This window comes from Suncus etruscus, chromosome 13 (genome assembly GCF_024139225.1).
Source record: "Suncus etruscus isolate mSunEtr1 chromosome 13, mSunEtr1.pri.cur, whole genome shotgun sequence".
Classification (NCBI taxonomy): Eukaryota; Metazoa; Chordata; class Mammalia; order Eulipotyphla; family Soricidae; genus Suncus; species Suncus etruscus.
This window is the reverse complement of record NC_064860.1, coordinates 39,377,258-39,394,149: the sequence shown is the minus strand read 5'-3', so window position 1 is coordinate 39,394,149 and position 16,892 is coordinate 39,377,258. Positions and strand designations below refer to the sequence as shown.

Sequence of the window (16,892 nt, the reverse complement as noted above, 5' to 3'; positions counted from 1 at the left end):
TGTCTGCCTTGCAAGCATTAGCCAAGGAAGGACCATGGTTTGATCCCCTGGCGTCCCACATGGTCCCCCCAAGCCAGGGGCAACTTCTGAGTGCTTAGCCAGGAGTAACCCCTGAGCATCAAACGGGTGTGGCACAAAAAAAAACAAACAAAAACAGAAGTTTAAAAAAAAAGAAATTGCAAACCCTGGTATTTTGAAATTAACTTACCTATAATGAAACCGAAGTAAACTCTTACACACCTACACATCTACACACACAAACACACACACACACACACACACACACACACACACACACACACGTGCACGCAATGTTTTTATAACCCTGATTATTCAGAACTTACCAAAAAAAAGACACCTATTTCTCATGGTCAGGAAATGGTAGATTTTAAAATCTCAACACCTAGCAAAAAGCTAGTATTTTACTTTACCAATCAAATATGCCACTAATTAAATAACATAATTGTATCAAAGTTTATTGATTTGCTATAAACTGATGGCCTCACAGATCCTTTTACATCAAATATTTCCATTTCTCAGTAGTTCCACTTAAAACAGTGGGACTTTAGATCAGTTTGTTAATCACTAAAATCTCACATGTGAACATCTAAACTCCCATTAAGGCAAAAATATCATCGATGTCATCAGTCTTCTTAATGGTTCCTGGAGTATTACGTTTGTTTATGTGCATCATTGTATGTGACTCCATTTCATTGCCAATGCTTTCTGTAAGATTTTCAGAAATTTGTTTTTGTGGAGTTTGGGTGGCAGGACTGAAAAGTCTGTTACTTAAGAGCAGCTTCCTGTCAGGGTAGAGCTTAGGTCTAAGCAATGTCTGGCTTGAATCTCTCCATTTACAGATATCTGTAGTGCCCTGAATCTCTTTGGAGGATTGCTGAATTTCCATTAGAAGAGTTGCCTGCATCTTTCTTTGTGGTTTCCTCTGTCTTCGTAAAAATTTATTCTGTGGTCTTTGCCTCAGAGGATGCTTTGAAGTTTTGATACCTGAGCTGCGAAGGAGACAGTTGCAAATCGATGTTTTTATGCACTTCAGTTTCTTTGGTAAACTTTAAAGAACAAAGAAAAAGGAAAAATCTGAGATTGTTAAGATGCAAAAATACTTTCTCAAAAACTTTCCATAACAAAATACACAATTTATCTACACATTATGCATGTATATAACTCCAGAATCATAAGTAAATTGGACTTTATAACCCAATTCTGAACACAATTTCTGATTTGGGTTGTAGGTAGATGTGTAACTAAGTTAAGTAATTCCTATAACTAACAGTTGTACTGATGGACAGTGAGATTCCACTCCATTATTTAGTACCAGAAGTTTCTCAATAACTGCAAATCTATTCATAAAATAGAAGTTGAACTGGGGAAAAGATGTATCATAAACAGAAAAATCCACCAAGCTGCCACTTACTTGTATCTGGAATACATATATCTGCTGGGTGTGGCCCAATAACCAACCAATCAATCAATAAAGTTTAAAAAAAATAGCCATTCAGAGACTGGCACAACAGTATAGCGGGAGGGTACTTGCCTTGCACTCAGCTAGCCTGGGTTCTATCCTCAGCATCCCACAGGGTCCCCTGAGGCTGCCAGAAATAATACCTGAATGAAAAGCCAGGAGTGATCCCTGAACACCACAGGTTGTGGTCCCAAAACAAAAACAAAACAACTAGTAAGAGTCTTATGACTGGAAGAAGGCAATGGGAAATATCAATAGCCAAGAGTGCAGCTTCCATGGAAGGATATTTCCTGGCTCAGAAGCATATCTTCATAGGAGCCAGGGCTTCTATAGTTCTGAACTCCTGTTCTTACACCATCCACCACTAAGTAGCAGTGTGAGCAGATTGGCCATATGCCATTCGCTTTTGCTAGAACTACAGCTCCAAGAAGGTTGTCTAGAAAATGGCTAATATCTAAGATATGCAACACACTTGTAAAACTTACGAAGGAAAAAAACAGTAAGACCCATCCAAAAAAAAAACAACCAGGGAAAAGACATGAATAATACTTTCTCAAAGAAGACATAGATGACCAATAGGTATGAAAAAAAATGCCCTCCATCACTCACTGTTAGGGAAAAGCAAATCGAGCTATCCCCCCATACCAGTGAGACAGGTACTCATCAAAAAGAAGAAAAAGCAATCACTTTGGATGAGGGGAAAAAGGAATTTACATCCACTACCAGTGGGAATGTTTATTTTTTTCAAAGTTTTTTGGAATACAATATGGACACATCTCCAAAGACTAAGAACTATGCCTCCATATCGCCCAGTAATCTCACTTCTTGGCATTTACCCAAGAGCCCAAATATTCTATTCAGAAAAGACAAGTGCACTTGTATGTCCATTGCAACACTACTCACAATAGTCAAAATCTAGAAACAACCCAAGTGTCTAATAACAGATAATAGATAATCTATGTGAATGTGTGTATATATATATATATATATATATATATATATATATATATATATATATATATATATATATATATATATATATATACACACACATACACACAATCAGATACTATTAGGCTGTAAGAAAAAATGAAATCTTGTTATTTGCTATTACAAAGATAAATTTGGAGTATGCTACTAAACCCAAAGAGAAAGAGGGATAGATACAGAATGGCTTCTTTCATATGCAGGAGATAAGAAACAAAGTCAGAGAGCCCTGAGCAGTAGGGCATTTGCCTTCCACTTGGCTGCCCCAGGATTGATCCCAGGTCACATATGGTCTCCCAAGCCAGGAGCAATGTCTGAGCTCTTAGCCAGGAGTAACCCCTGAGCATCACCAGGTGTGGCCCAAAACCAAAAGAAAAAAAAAAAAAAAAAAAAAGAAAGTAAGAAATAAATGGCCAAAGGCAAACAGAGCCTGAGAACTGATATACAAAAACTGAGTTTGTAAGAAAAGTTCTAGTAAAGGGTGTTGTGTTATAATATTGTACACATGAAGCCTATCAATAATAGTATTATAAAATACTGTGTAAAATAAAATTTAATTTTTTGTCTTAAGCATAGTCATATGCCCAGGATTAACATACTACACACGTGTGCCCAATGTTTCCTGAATGCACAGATAGAACAGGAAAGAATACAAATAAATCAAATTTTCCAACTTTATTTTCTTCCTAATGACATTTTGCCTAATAAAAAACTGCAATTTGAGTAGATTCCATTTTTAACTCTTCTAGGTCTACAAATACTCTGATTTAAAGAAAGGTTGTATGAGGGGCTAGAGAGATAGTACAGCAGGAAAGGTACTGCCTTGCATGTGTCTGACCAGTACCATGATCTCTGGTACTCAATATGGTTAGCACAATCCTCTCCAGGAGTGATCCCTGCATGTAGAACTAGGAATAAGCCAGAGTACCTCTGGATATGAAAAGAATGAAGGAGAGGAGGAATGGAAGAAAGAAGGAAGGGAGGGAGGGAAGGAGAGAGAATAAGAAGGGAGGAAGGGAAGAAGAAAGGGAGTAGGAGGAAGGAAGATGAAGGAAGGGAAGGAGGGAGGGAGAGAAAAGAAAAGAGAGCAAGCACAAACAAGCTTATTATATATATATATACTTTTGCCCTAAATGTGAACTAAAAAAAACAACAACAACAGGTATTTTGGAATATACGTACCTATAGTCTTGAGTGACTACATGTTTCAGCCGGTTACTTTTAAGAAGTTTGTTCCGCAGAAATGTGGTCTGAGCCTTGAAATTTTTGCTCTTGCACCAGAGAATTGCCTTTTGGATTTCTTCAGACAGTTGTGTAAAAGACTCAACTTCTTGGAATCTTTGCACAAAACTTTTGACACAAGGAGTTTCTTCTGCTTTCCAAGAAGGCTGTTTGGTTGCCTTTAGTTTGGATTGATAACATTTAAAATGAGAATTCATTTCCTGAAACATGGAAAAAAGTACATTAAAAATACTGCATTTTTTATGGACTTGTATACATGACAACTATCAAGTTCTGAAAATCAATCTTCAAAGAAGGAAAGCTTTTTAAAGCTCACTACCACTTTTTATTTTGCCCTAAAACAGTTAATTTTTTTTATCTACTACTTCTAATAGTGTTTTCATTTTCCTTGTGCACTAGCATAGGTCCTACCTATGCTTCATTAAGTTTTTTTTTCCGGCCACACCTGGTGATGCTTAGGGGTTACTCCTGACTATGCGCTCAGAAATCGCCATTGATTTGGGGAAACATGTGGGATGACCATAATCCGTCCTAGACTAGCATGCACAAGGCAGACACCTTACTGCTTACGTCACTGCTCTGGCCTATACCTTCATTAAGTTTTATTAGTTTTGTTTGTTTTGCTTTTGGGGTCACAACCCATGGTGTTTAGGGGTCATTCTAGTCATTCCTGATAAAGAGTGATTTCCTGGCAGTGCTTGGAGGCCATATGTGGTATAGGAGATTTGAACTATTGGCTGCATGCAAAATAATTTTTTAACCATTTTTAAAACATTTACTGTCTGGGCCAGAGCAACAGCACACAGATGACCTAGGTTAGATCCTAGCATGCCCTATACTATGGTCCTCTGAGCCTACCAGAAGTAATTTCTGAGCACAGAGACAAGAGTAACCCCTGAGCAAAACCAGGTATGCCTCCCCAAAAGAAAACAAAAATCACATTTACTATCTGTCTGGCCTATGCAGTTGAATTCAATTGTGTACATAAAATTATATAAATATTCTAACACATACCCATTTATTCTTCATATAAGAATAAAATTCCACATGATTCAATATTGATCAGTGTGGGGGCAGGTGAGAATTATCAATAAAGCATTTTCTTCTGCATTATGAAAGTGACACAAATGACAGAAAGGAGTTTTTGACTCATTTCTCCATGCTGAGTCACCTATTGGGTGCTGGGTCATGAGACCAAAAAGCCTTAGAGGAAGGATATGCAAAGCAACTGGCAGGAGAGCCCCATTAAATAATTGCTGAATACTCCAAACCTTTAAGTGAGCAACTTTACTAAATGAGTCATCTTTTGATGGCTCCTTTGTTTCTTCAACCCTATCTTTCTGAACCTCAAGGCTGCTCTTTCATCTTAATACTATTTCTTTGTAAAAATATGCTATTAAGGTCAACTTCCATCTCAAAACTTACCTTCTTTCAAATTTCTCACCTTCATATTAAAAACATTTTTAAAAAAATAGAAAATATCACAATAACAAAGTAGTACTGGTGATAAATGAAGAAAAGTGTGACCTAAAAGCAAGCTGAGTGAGATTAGTGCTAACTGCTACAAATATTACTCACGAATAAATGAATGCCGGCCAACTAGCTTCAAAACTAGCTCACCAAGAACAGTAAACTTCAGAATTGGTAAGGTTTGCAAAAAGTCAGGAACAGAGTAGAAAAAGCTATTTGGGGAGTTGGGGTGATGTTAAGAACAAAGATTCCCATATATCCCAAAAATAAAGAAACAAATACCAAATATTCTTGTGCAAGCACTACCCAGTATTTGCAAAAAGCTTTAACCTTGATATAAGAAATAGAATCCTTATTTAAAAAATAAAAGGCTTATAATAATAAAAAGCGGATACAGGGTCTAACTTCAAGTACTAGTTCAAGTAATAATTCAGATTTGATATGCATTAAAATTGGACTACCAGAGTAATAGTAGAGTGAGTAAGATACCTGTCTTCCATGAGGCCAACCTATGTTCAAACCTAGGCATCCCTGAGCACTGCGGAGGCAGGAGTTACCCGTGATCATGGCTAGGTAAGACCTCCAAAAAAAGTAAAAGATAACAAAATAAAAATAAAATTAGACTACCCTAAGAGGTATGTACTATAACTAGAAAATAGAAATAAAGAAAAAAAAAAACTTAGCATTAGGTTACACAGATGAAATAAAAAGAAAATAAGGACCCAAATCAACTGTTTTACTACGAAGTCCATATTCGTAAGTTGCAATACCATATATGCCTCTGATGGATCCTAGATTCTCTTTAAAACTCTAAAGAAATTCTTGGTAAAATGTTCTAATGCTTTCTATTAATTGAATTAACAAAAGCAAGTGTGAGCTAAGCTAAAGGATAAAAAATAAGATCAACCTCTGACCTTAGTAAAAAGCAGAAGTCATAAACTATAGGAAAATAAGGCAGAAAAACATATACCTTGCATGTGTGTTCTATCCTCAGCCCAAAAAAAGTAACTAAATAAAATAACAGACAAACCTGAATAGTTCCGTGTTTTTGTTGTTTGCAGAAAGCCCTCACATCGAACTCTGATGATTTCACTGTGGAGATGAAAAGGTCACAGATACAAAAACTTAAACCATACTATGTTCAAATCCACAAACTTTTAAAAGAATTTTAACAACATTTTAAAGAGAATTTAAAGGAAGCAGGGGCCGGGCGGTGGCGCAAGAGGTAAGGTGCCTGCCTTGCCTGCGCTAGCCTTGGACAGACCACAGTTCGATCCCCCGGCGTCCCATATGGTCCCCCAAGCCAGGAGCAACTTCTGAGCGCATAGCCAGGAGTAACCCCTGAGCATTACCGGGTGTGGCCCAAAATCCAAAAAAAAAAAAAAAAAAAAAAAAAAGGAAGCAAAGAACTACAAAATAATATCAGGAAGAAGATTAATTGTCCAACCTTAAAAAGTAGAGGTATTAGTGGGTTAAAACTAACTTAAGGAGGAAAATACTGGTTTTCTTCCTCTACAACTTACAATTTAAATTTCAATAGTTGAAAGTATAGCACATTTGTTAAAGTATGTGCTTATCTGGGTTTGAGAAACAGCACAACAGGTAAAGTGCTTGCTTGCAAGAGGCTGACCTGGATTCAATCCCTGACAGTCATAAGGTTCCGAGGATAGCTAGAGCCAGAAGTGACTGCTGGGTGCAGAGCCAGGAGTAACTCCTGAGGATCACCAGGGGTGCCCCTCCCCCCAAAAAAAAGATGTATATATTGTGAAAGAGACAAATTACCTTTGAAGATTTTCTTATTCTTTAATGGCTGCCCAAGATCCATGCTATTCTGTATACTGGTATTCAGATGTTTAGTTTCTTTGGACATTCTACATAAAGTTTCTTCCTTGAACTTTGATGACTGATCTTTATTTGAAAACAATTTATTTAGCAATTTAGTTACTCCTTTAGATTCAAAAGCTGTAGACATTTTTTTACTAAAGACCTCGATATAAGATTGTCCTAAAAATTTGGTAATATCAGAAGGAAAGGTAAAATTTTTGAAGTAAGGCATTGGTTGAATCTTAGAAACCTCTTGAAGCAATCCAAACAATGGTTCATATAAAGAAGTCAGTCTTTTCAAAACACCTTTATAGAGAACCCTAGAAAAAGAAATGAGCTCATGAATGACCCAGTAATTAGTTTCCAGATAAGATAATAATCACAGAAAATTCAAAGATGATATAAACGACTAACAACTCTGCCTTTACCAATATAGTACATATAAGCAAACTGTTCAAGTCAAAAAAAAAAATCCAATTTCAAAATGCTACATAAAACCAAATAAATTACTATATGCAGATGTTTCAGAAGATGCATACCAAAATCATGCCCCTAAAAGTTGTAGTATCAGTAATAGTACTTTGAATTTCTGGACAACTTCATTTGTTTGATGATGGTATAATTTTACGTGAATTTCAGGTTATGAATTTTCTGTCATTTAAAATTTCATAAAACAAGCATATATTATTATAATCAGCAAAAATTCAACTGTTTTTCATGAGTAAATAATAATGAGGCTTAGATAATTAAGAATGGTATACTTATCAATTCAAATATTATTACATCTGAGAAAAGGCAGAAAAATCAAATAATTAGGAATAGTATTTGAAGTATTAAGACATAAAAGCAGCCAAGCCATGCTTGCAGATTCTAACACCCAGAATCATCATTTCACTGATGGCCCTGCCTCATCATTGACCCTCTATGATTCCCTTCAGGGACACCAATCTGACCACACTTTAGGTATGGTGGTTTTAAGGCTGATAGCATCAAGGCTTATGGAGTGAGTGTGGCTACCCATCTTCCTTCTTCCAGAAGCCTGGCAGCTATAATCATGCCCTCAAACACAGTTGCCATGTTCGAACCAAACCAGCTCCATAGACTCACTCTTTTCTCTAATGAGATGTAAACTGAGTCAAGAAAGATTATGGCGGGGCCGGAGAGATAGCATGGAGGTAAGGCGTTTGCCTTTCATGCAGGAGGTCATCGGTTCGAATCCCAGTGTTCCATATGGTCCCCTGTGCCTGACAGGAGCAATTTCTGAGCCTGGAGCCAGGAATAACCCCTGAGCACTGACCAGTGTGACCCAAAAACCACAATAAGAAAAAAAAAGAAAGAAAGATTATGGCTATACTGGCCCATGCAGCACAAAGCTTGCCATTTTGGGAGGAGAGGGTGGGTCAATCTTCTGTCCTGCAAAAGCCACACTTGCTGCCTCCATCACCCAGTTTTCCTGAAGGCCTTGCCAAATCACTGACCCTATTCCCTTCAGGAATACCAATCTGACCAGACTTGAGGTATGCGGGTTCTGGGGCTGATATCACTTGGGCTTTTTGGAGCAAGTGCAAGCACTCTTCCCTGTATCTTCCTTCTTTTAGGTAGCTGAGTTTATACCCCTAAAAGTTGTAGTATCAGTAATAGTGCTTTGACTTCTGGACAACTTCATTTGTTTGAAGGTGTCATCCCCAAAGGAACACCCCAATTTAATAGAATGGACAACTAACAATTAGAGTTTACTAGACCTACTGCCACTGTATTAATGACTTCATTAGAGATACAATAATTTTTGCAAATGTGCTTGCTACAGTATTTTTCTTTTTATTTTCTTCTATTCCATTTTTTATTTCTATTTTTTCAATAACCTTGCTACTACTTATCTGAAAATAAGTGTATTATGGTCAACTATGTGATACATTTTCTTTAAATAAAGAAAAAATAATTAAAAAACATGAAAGCAAACTTTTTAATCTTCAGGAATAAAATTTTCCTTTTTTTTTTTTTGTTTTCATTCACATTGAAGCTAATCATTCCAACTGCTTAATATGATCTTAAACTGTTCTTATAGATAAAGGCATTTTCTGAGTCCAAGTATCCATCAATTACGTTTCACATCACTGAGAGATTTGAAGGAGTATCATTTTAATATGCAACTACTGCTAGCATGAAGTATATTAATATGCTTTAAAAATGACATTTCAGATTTAAAAAAGAGCACATAAGAATGATCACTGATTTAAAAATCAGAAATCTCAAGGCCAGAAAGATAAGGCAAGTGGTAGAGCAGTTGCCTTGCAAATGGCCTCGTTTAGATCTCCAGCACTCAGTGGTCAGTCCCCTAAACTAGGCAAAAAGTTATCCCTGAGCAGAGTGCCAGAAGCACACACTGAGCACTGCTAGATATGACCCAATAACAATGAGAGGAAAAATTTCACACAAAATTAAGTGATTGTGCCTACTTAGAAATATCTTCCCATTGCTAATCCTAGGAATTTAATTGATTAATAGTTTAGTCTTGAGGAAGAATCATGGTTTCATATCAAAACAGGATCCTTTCTGTGGTGGAACAATAGTACAGCAAATAGGGTGCCTGCTTTGCTTATTGATAACCTGGGTTTGATCTCCACCATTCCAAAGGGTCTCTAGCACTGCCAGGAATGATTCCTGAGTGCAAAGCCAGGAGTAACCCCTGAGCATCTCTAAGTATTGTCCAAAAACCAAAATAATAAAACAAAACAAAATTTTTCTTTTGGGTAGAGGGCTAAGAGAGAAAGTCTCTCAAGAAGTGCTCACAGGTCCAGGGTCACTCCTGGCAATTTGGAACCAGTGACAGGTGCTTGAATGTTAGGATCCAAGGATACAGTGCTGCTCAGGGCCTTCAGTGGCATGGACAGCCAGCGCTATACCCTGCAATACTCAGGAGCCTCAAGGATTACACCCCATCAAAGGTCAGTCTTCTACTATCAACACTTAACTTCCCAAACTATCCCAAATACATCCTGATCAAAGGAAGAACTCCTATATCTTGAGTAGCCCATGGGAGGACAAACATAAAATCTATTAATGAGAAGCCTAGCCTAAGCAAGAAGAAAGAGAAGTGAAAGATTTCAAAGGTTTATACATTACACATACATACCATAACCTGCTCACCAGTCCAGCTATCACAAGGTTTAAAATAATGAATTCTTGCAAACCTAGATGTTTCACTGTCAAGCTGGAGGATCAAGTTAAAGTCAAAGAACAAAACCAATTTCATATACAATTTGTGATAGAGACAGAATGAAACTAAAAAGGATGTTCTTATAATTACCTGCTTTAAAAACATAAGGCTTTTAGTGCAGCTGCTGGTGCTGCCCGTATGTGCCAAGTGCTGTTACAGCAGCTCCACTGTCCAAGGGCCCTAGTGCCACCACTATGTGGGACTCTCTAGAGAACCACTATGTGGGACCCTCAACTAAGCTGTGCAATCTCCAGCAAACACATGTGCAAGCAACATAACTACTAACCTCGGTGAGTAGCACAAACTGATAAGCAGCTCCTAAAGAATGTGGCAGCACCATAATCAAGCATAGCCATCACAACAGTAAAGGAAGGGGAATTTGGGGGCTGGGGAGAGATGTTCTATTTAAAACATGAAAATTAAAAATAAACTGACCAAAACTTGTTAGTCTTTTAGGTTAACACATGCAAGCAAGACAGGTAGTCTTGCTAGCTATATCAAGCAACATACTATTAAACATTCTCAAACAATTCTGACTTGGAAGAGGCTGTTTCAGTTCATTCAAGGATACAGAAATGTCTTGCAACAGCAATCCAACAAACGAAGTAAGAGTTTGCAGGCTCCCAAAATCTTCATAAGAGCCAGTTCCACCACTGGCTGGCTGGCGACGCCTCGTGCTTTGCCTGTCACTTGCTGATTTTCAGAACTTCACATACAAACAAAAAGTCCATTACTTTCATCTTTAAATATAATGCACTATTTACAGTTTTCTAGTGCAGATTTGCTTTAAACTCTGTTTAAAGTAATTACACTCAATAAGGGCTCACTGATATGATCAACCTTGCTCTTCCGATGTAACCTTTCTTGATTCAGATTTCGGTGTCACATCCTCTCCCACAGGTCAACAATGGGAGACTGCCACAAATACCAAGTACCACTTATTAAAACCAATTTTTTACAATGAAGTATAACTGCTTATACTCCATCTTTAACAGAAAAAAAAAAAAAAAGCCCCAAAGGAGGTCACATAAAGACATAGTTCCTAGCTGACCACAAAGCAACAAACTTACTTACAAACTTATTTATAGAACCACTTACTTGGAAGAAAATGACTCAGACAGGTCTTGAATTGAACCCTCCAAATTCATGTTTTTCAAGCGTTTTAAGCATTGTTCAACCTAAAAAGGGGGAAAGGCAGCACAGATTCATATGTATGCAACACAAAGCTAAGGTATACAATACAAAATTACAAATGTGGAAAAAAAAAGTGGAAATATACTGAAAACCACTGAGCAAAAAACAAAACAAAACAAACAAACAAACAAACAAACTTGGGTTTTTCTTAGACTAAAGAAATTCATTTGGGGTTCTTGCTTTAAGTCCCACCAGGACTTATCCCTTAGCACAGGTCAAAAGTAAGCCCTAAGCCCTAACCACTTCAGACCTACGCTCACCTGTACTGCATTTCTCAAGCAAAAGGGGACATGAGTGGAACAATTAACAATCCTGCCATGTAAACTATTTTCTACAAAGGAGACCAAAATAAGGATGATTATTCTCAAATTTACAAGACCAGAATATGATTATTCTCAACTTTATAAGTTTTCTAAAAATAAAACTAAGTTCAAAAGATAGCAAATTATTCACTACTAAATTTCAACACTATAAATAACATGTAAGAGAATAAATGATGAAATTTTATTCACTTACATATATATCCTAAATGCCTACTATACACAAGTCCTACATACTATATGCATTTTCCACATTGGAACATTAAATCACATTTAAAATATAAAAATAGAAAATATATATAATTCCCAATCTCTCTATAGTTGCAAAATATCTAGAAAATAAAACACAAAATACTAAAGGAAGTAGATTTGCTCTACTAAAATCTACAATTATCTCAATACTTTCACCCCACTCCCTGCTTTCCTTTTTCCTCCCAACTACTACATCTTTTTGAACTATCTCCTAAACCTAGAAGACTATTACGTTCTTCCATGTTCTCTCTAAAATGTTCATTTTCCCCACCCTTACATGGAGCTTCCCAAATAATACTCAGGGGATATAGAAGTCACTATGATCCTCTGCCAACCAGGCTGAATGGTCTGACAATGCAGAGCTGCTTAGGCTCAGCATTGCTGGAAACCCCTAGCACCACCCTGGTAGTGTCTACTGGCCTCTGAGTCCACAACTGGTGGTGTTGGGAGGCGGTGGTATATGGTGCTGGGGTTTGTATTCAGGTCTGGCCCATGTTAGCATGTGCCAATGCTACTCACTAAGCTGTCTCTTCCCCCACATCCCTTTCTTTCTGTAAACCATATTTACTATTTCTCAAGTGTTTTGCAATTTTTATTTTCAGTATTTCAAAATATGGTGACCAGAATTAAAATTGAAACAGACAAGAGCTGACCCAGAAGATTTAAGGATTAGGTTGCCATTGTTCTGAAAACTAAACTTTTAAGATAAAAATCCTACCATATGGTCTCCCCTAGTCATCCCTACCAGAAGTGATCTTAGAGCAGAGTCAGGTTTAGCCCTGAACATAGCTGAATATGGCCCGGGAGGGGGTGGCGGGGAGTCGAAAAGGAGGGGAAAGAGAGACAGAGAGAGAGAGAGAAAAAAAAAAACTGGTCAATGAGGGGCTACAGCGATAGTTTAGCACAGGTAGGGAACATGCCCTGCATGCTGCTGACCCAGGTTTAATCCCGGGCTTCCCATATGAAATATGGTCCCTCAAGGCTGCCAAATATGATCCCTGTACATAGAACCAGGATAAGCCTCGAGTGAATATCACCTGTTAAATTTCTTTAAATGCTTTTTAATTAGCCAATGTAATAGAGCCTGAAAGTTGGGTGTTTGGAATTGAGTCTGTCACAGGGGTGGGGTAGGATGGTGGAAAGGATCTAGAGACATTGGTGGAAGGATACAGACATTCTGGTAGTGGTACTTGATTACTGTGAACCTGAAATATTTTTCTGCAAATCATAATGCCTAAATAAAATTTAAAATTAATAAATGTAAAATAAAAGGATTATATTGCAAGTGCCATTAAGACAATGGACATGAACACCCAAGAGTAAGTTTTTTGATTCTTGAAGTGGTAGTAGACTTTGATAATAATCAGGACAATGCAAGTTAAAATGAAACTACCACACTATACACCCACATTAACCCTCAAAAAGAAGTTTATCATTTCTATGAGAGTTTCAAATGGGAGTTAGAGGGTGAGAAGGTCGTGAAAGCTGTGCATTCTTAATGTGCAGTACAAGGAAAGCACCAGCTTTGAGAAGGTGACAAACCTGGTAATCAAAGGACTTATGAATAGCTCACACTGCCTAATACACAACATACATAAACCTGTGCTCAGGAAAAAAGGAGAAGGAGCATCTTGTAAGATAAGCAAGCTGTGAACTTGGCTCTTTATTCAGAAGGCAGGGAAGAACCATTCAAACAGAAAGCTGTGTTTTAGGATGATTAACCTGTCATTGGTATACAAATTGTGCTGAATGTAAGGAAAATCAGAATGACAAGGAAACTAAAAGTTCACATGATCTGAAAAATGAGATGAAAGAACTAGAAGGACCAGATTTAGAGACACATTTAATTGATCAACTGGATGCAAGAGCTACCCTCTCAAGGAAGCACAAAGGATAGAATAACCACTTTTTCTAACTGAATGATTATTCACCACTTAAAAGCAAGAGGAGAAATATATTCAATATAAAAGAGAAAAGACTAAATTCTGAATAGCAGATGAGAAGGATAAAAACTACTCTCGGGAAAAAAAGCAAGTGTGATCTTTTATTTCTTATTAGTAAGAAAACCATCAAAACTTTTCCCCTAAGTAATGGGAGTAGAAAACTAACCAGAGAACATAAATCTGTCAGGTTACACACTGTCTCTTTTATTATTATTATTATTATTATTATTATTATTATTATTATTATTATTATTTGTTTGTTTGTTTTGGGTTACACCTGATGACGCTCAGAGGTTATTTCTGATTCTGCACTCAGAAATCACTCCGTCCCCTACAGATAGTCTCTTTCACTCTAAGCATAGTGCCTGTTACATAGAAGTTCTTAAAAAATTTCTAACACTGGATCAGAGATAGTATAGCAGACAAGGTGACTGCCTTATGCAAGGCTGAGTCAGTTTCAATCCCCCAACACTTTGTGTGTGCAAATACTACTCCCCCAACTTCTTCCCATACTGCCAGGTACAATCCCTGAGTGAAAAACAGCAGTAAGCCCTGTAAGTTGCAGCCCAAGTACAAAAACAAACCAAAAAATTCTCCCCAAGTTAATAATGTGAATGAATAAATGAGCTTACAAGGAACCTAGACTAGAAAGTTTGAATTTATACCAGAGTTGCAAAAGTGCAGAGAAGATCTTTGTCTAAATCACAAAAATTACCTAAAACCATTTTAGCCACTGCTTATTATATATTTCAGTATATAATTAAACTATATCTCTGACAATAAAAAACTAGAATTTTTTAAATTTAAATTTATGCTCAAGAAAATCATTCTTTGACATGTTATCTTAAACAAATCATTATACTTCAAAATATCGAAGGTACCATAAATTATTATAATTGCATACAATAAAGAAAAAATTCCCCAAAATATGTTCCAGAAACAAAAATCAAGACTATTTCCTCTCCAAAGAGTTTTCTCAATACTTCCGAGGACTGGGGAGCAGAGGGATGAAAATTCATGTGATTGAAGACCTATAACTCCCAGGTAATTTGCTGACATTTCTATAAATTATAAAATGTCAAGTGGCAGTATGAACTTCAAGTTAACACATTCAAACACAAAACTCCCTCTTGGGGGCAGGGAAATAGCACAGCAGAAGGGGATCCCATAAGGTCCCCGGGGACTGCCAGGAGTGATTTCTGAGTGTAGTAGAGTCAGAGAATCCCCTGAACACAGCCTGGTGTTGCTCCCAACCCCGAAAAAAGTTACCTCTTTACCTGTTTGAGGGCCAAATGGGGCTTGTGATGGCCCAATCTGTTGTGATTGCTGTAAAGGATGGCACATAATACATCTGTTTCTGCATCCAAGGTTGGGTTCTTCAGTAACTGTGTAACAAGGCTGCATTTTTCAATTACAGCTTCCACGCAAATGTCTAAAACAAAAACATTTAATAAATTCAGTATGCATTTCAACATTATGTCTATAACATTAAAAACGCATTGAAAGAACCATCTGTTCCTGTTTTAAAGAAATCAAAAAGAAATTAACATAGCAAAATCAACTATAAGAACATAATGAATAATCCTAAGAGTCTGAGAAGTTGGAAAAGAAACATGAAATCAAGTCCAGAAATCATTAAAAGAGCATCTGCTAAATAATGTGTATCTTTACATCATATTTTATCATGACTTTTTGTTTCTTTGTTTGTTTGTTTGGGGCCAGGCTCAGTAGTCCTCGGGGTTTATTTCTGGTTCTGTGTTCAGGGATCATTCTTGGTGATGTCTAGGCGACCATATACAGTGCTGGGGATTGAAACACCTTTGTGGTCTCTTATCATGACTTCAATAAGTTTCCAGATAACTGCTTTGTGGTATACTTAGAACTTATCTATCCCCAAAACATAAAAACACTTAACCAAAGGGTTGTATGCACACAACTATTCATCACAACACTCAGTACAACAGCTAAGATTTGGAATCAACTTATAGTGTACAACAGACAAGTGGATCATGAAGATGTGATATTCATACACAATGGAATACTACACGGCTGCAAGTAATGATGCCATCATGCAATTTGTTGCAAAATGGATGGAACTAGAAGATACTATGTTAAATGAAGTAAGTAAGAAGGACATCGCTTATATGTGGTATTCAGAATAACTGCATGAATAAATGCAATGGCTTAAATGAGGTTGTCAAGAACATGCAGCTGCTGAATCTCTGATGGAACATGGGTTCGATCCCTGGGGTTCGATCCCATATGGTCCCCCCAGCAAGGAGCAATTTCTGAACGCATAACCAGAAGTAACCCCTGAGGTGGGTTTCCCACACAGAAAATGGAGCCAATGTGCTCTATGACGAGTACTGCTAGATCAACTTTTTCCAAAGATGGCATGCAAGTGCTGGGTTTCTCAGCTTTTGCCTTTCCTCAGCTCTTCCCTTCCTGAGGCTTTCCAATTCAACTGGCAACCTAGTCTCCTCCCCTGGTCCCCCACTGCCCATCTGGGCGTGCACCTCTTTCCACCCCCCAGAGCTTTCCGCGCTCCATTCAGGCCCTGCATTCAGAGCAGCGGCATCCCTAACTAAGGTCAAGGGAAGCCACAAAGCCGCCCGGTCAGATCCCGAAACACACGCAGAAGCCACGACGCATGCGCGCTTCAGACCAGCCCGGCACCGCCCCTTCCGGCAGGTCCCGGAAGTCCCGCCCAACGCGCCACGTGCTTCGTCGGCCAGGCCTGTCATAGCCCTGGAAATGGCTGTCGCCTCACCTAAGGGCGACCCGCTTGCTTACCCAGAGTGGCGCCGGGAGCTTGTATGATCACGGTGCGCCGGCTCCCCGGCTTCGGGATCCTGGTGCTGTTCCACGGATCCTGGCTCTGCAGCGTTGCAGCCATCCTGAGAGGCGGGGGTGGGGGAAGAGATCCGGAAAAGGCGGGGCGGGGTGAGACCAAGGGGAAGAAC

At 38.0% G+C, this 16,892-nt stretch overlaps 2 protein-coding genes across 2 annotated transcripts in view; both read right to left on the bottom strand.

Annotated features, from left to right (window-relative positions):
• USF3 (upstream transcription factor family member 3) overlaps positions 1–16,892 on the bottom strand; it is an 869,396-nt gene that overhangs the window by 171,197 nt on the left and 681,307 nt on the right. The gene's annotated exons all lie outside the window — the stretch shown is intronic.
• Positions 387–10,871, bottom strand: NEPRO (nucleolus and neural progenitor protein). Its single transcript, XM_049785852.1, has 6 exons — positions 10,792–10,871; positions 10,137–10,214; positions 6,962–7,323; positions 6,210–6,271; positions 3,650–3,909; positions 387–1,067 (listed from the first exon to the last, which is right to left on the bottom strand). The coding sequence occupies exons 1-6, from the start codon at positions 10,854–10,856 to the stop codon at positions 608–610; spliced, it is 1,287 nt and encodes a 428-aa protein (XP_049641809.1). The 5' UTR covers positions 10,857–10,871; the 3' UTR covers positions 387–607.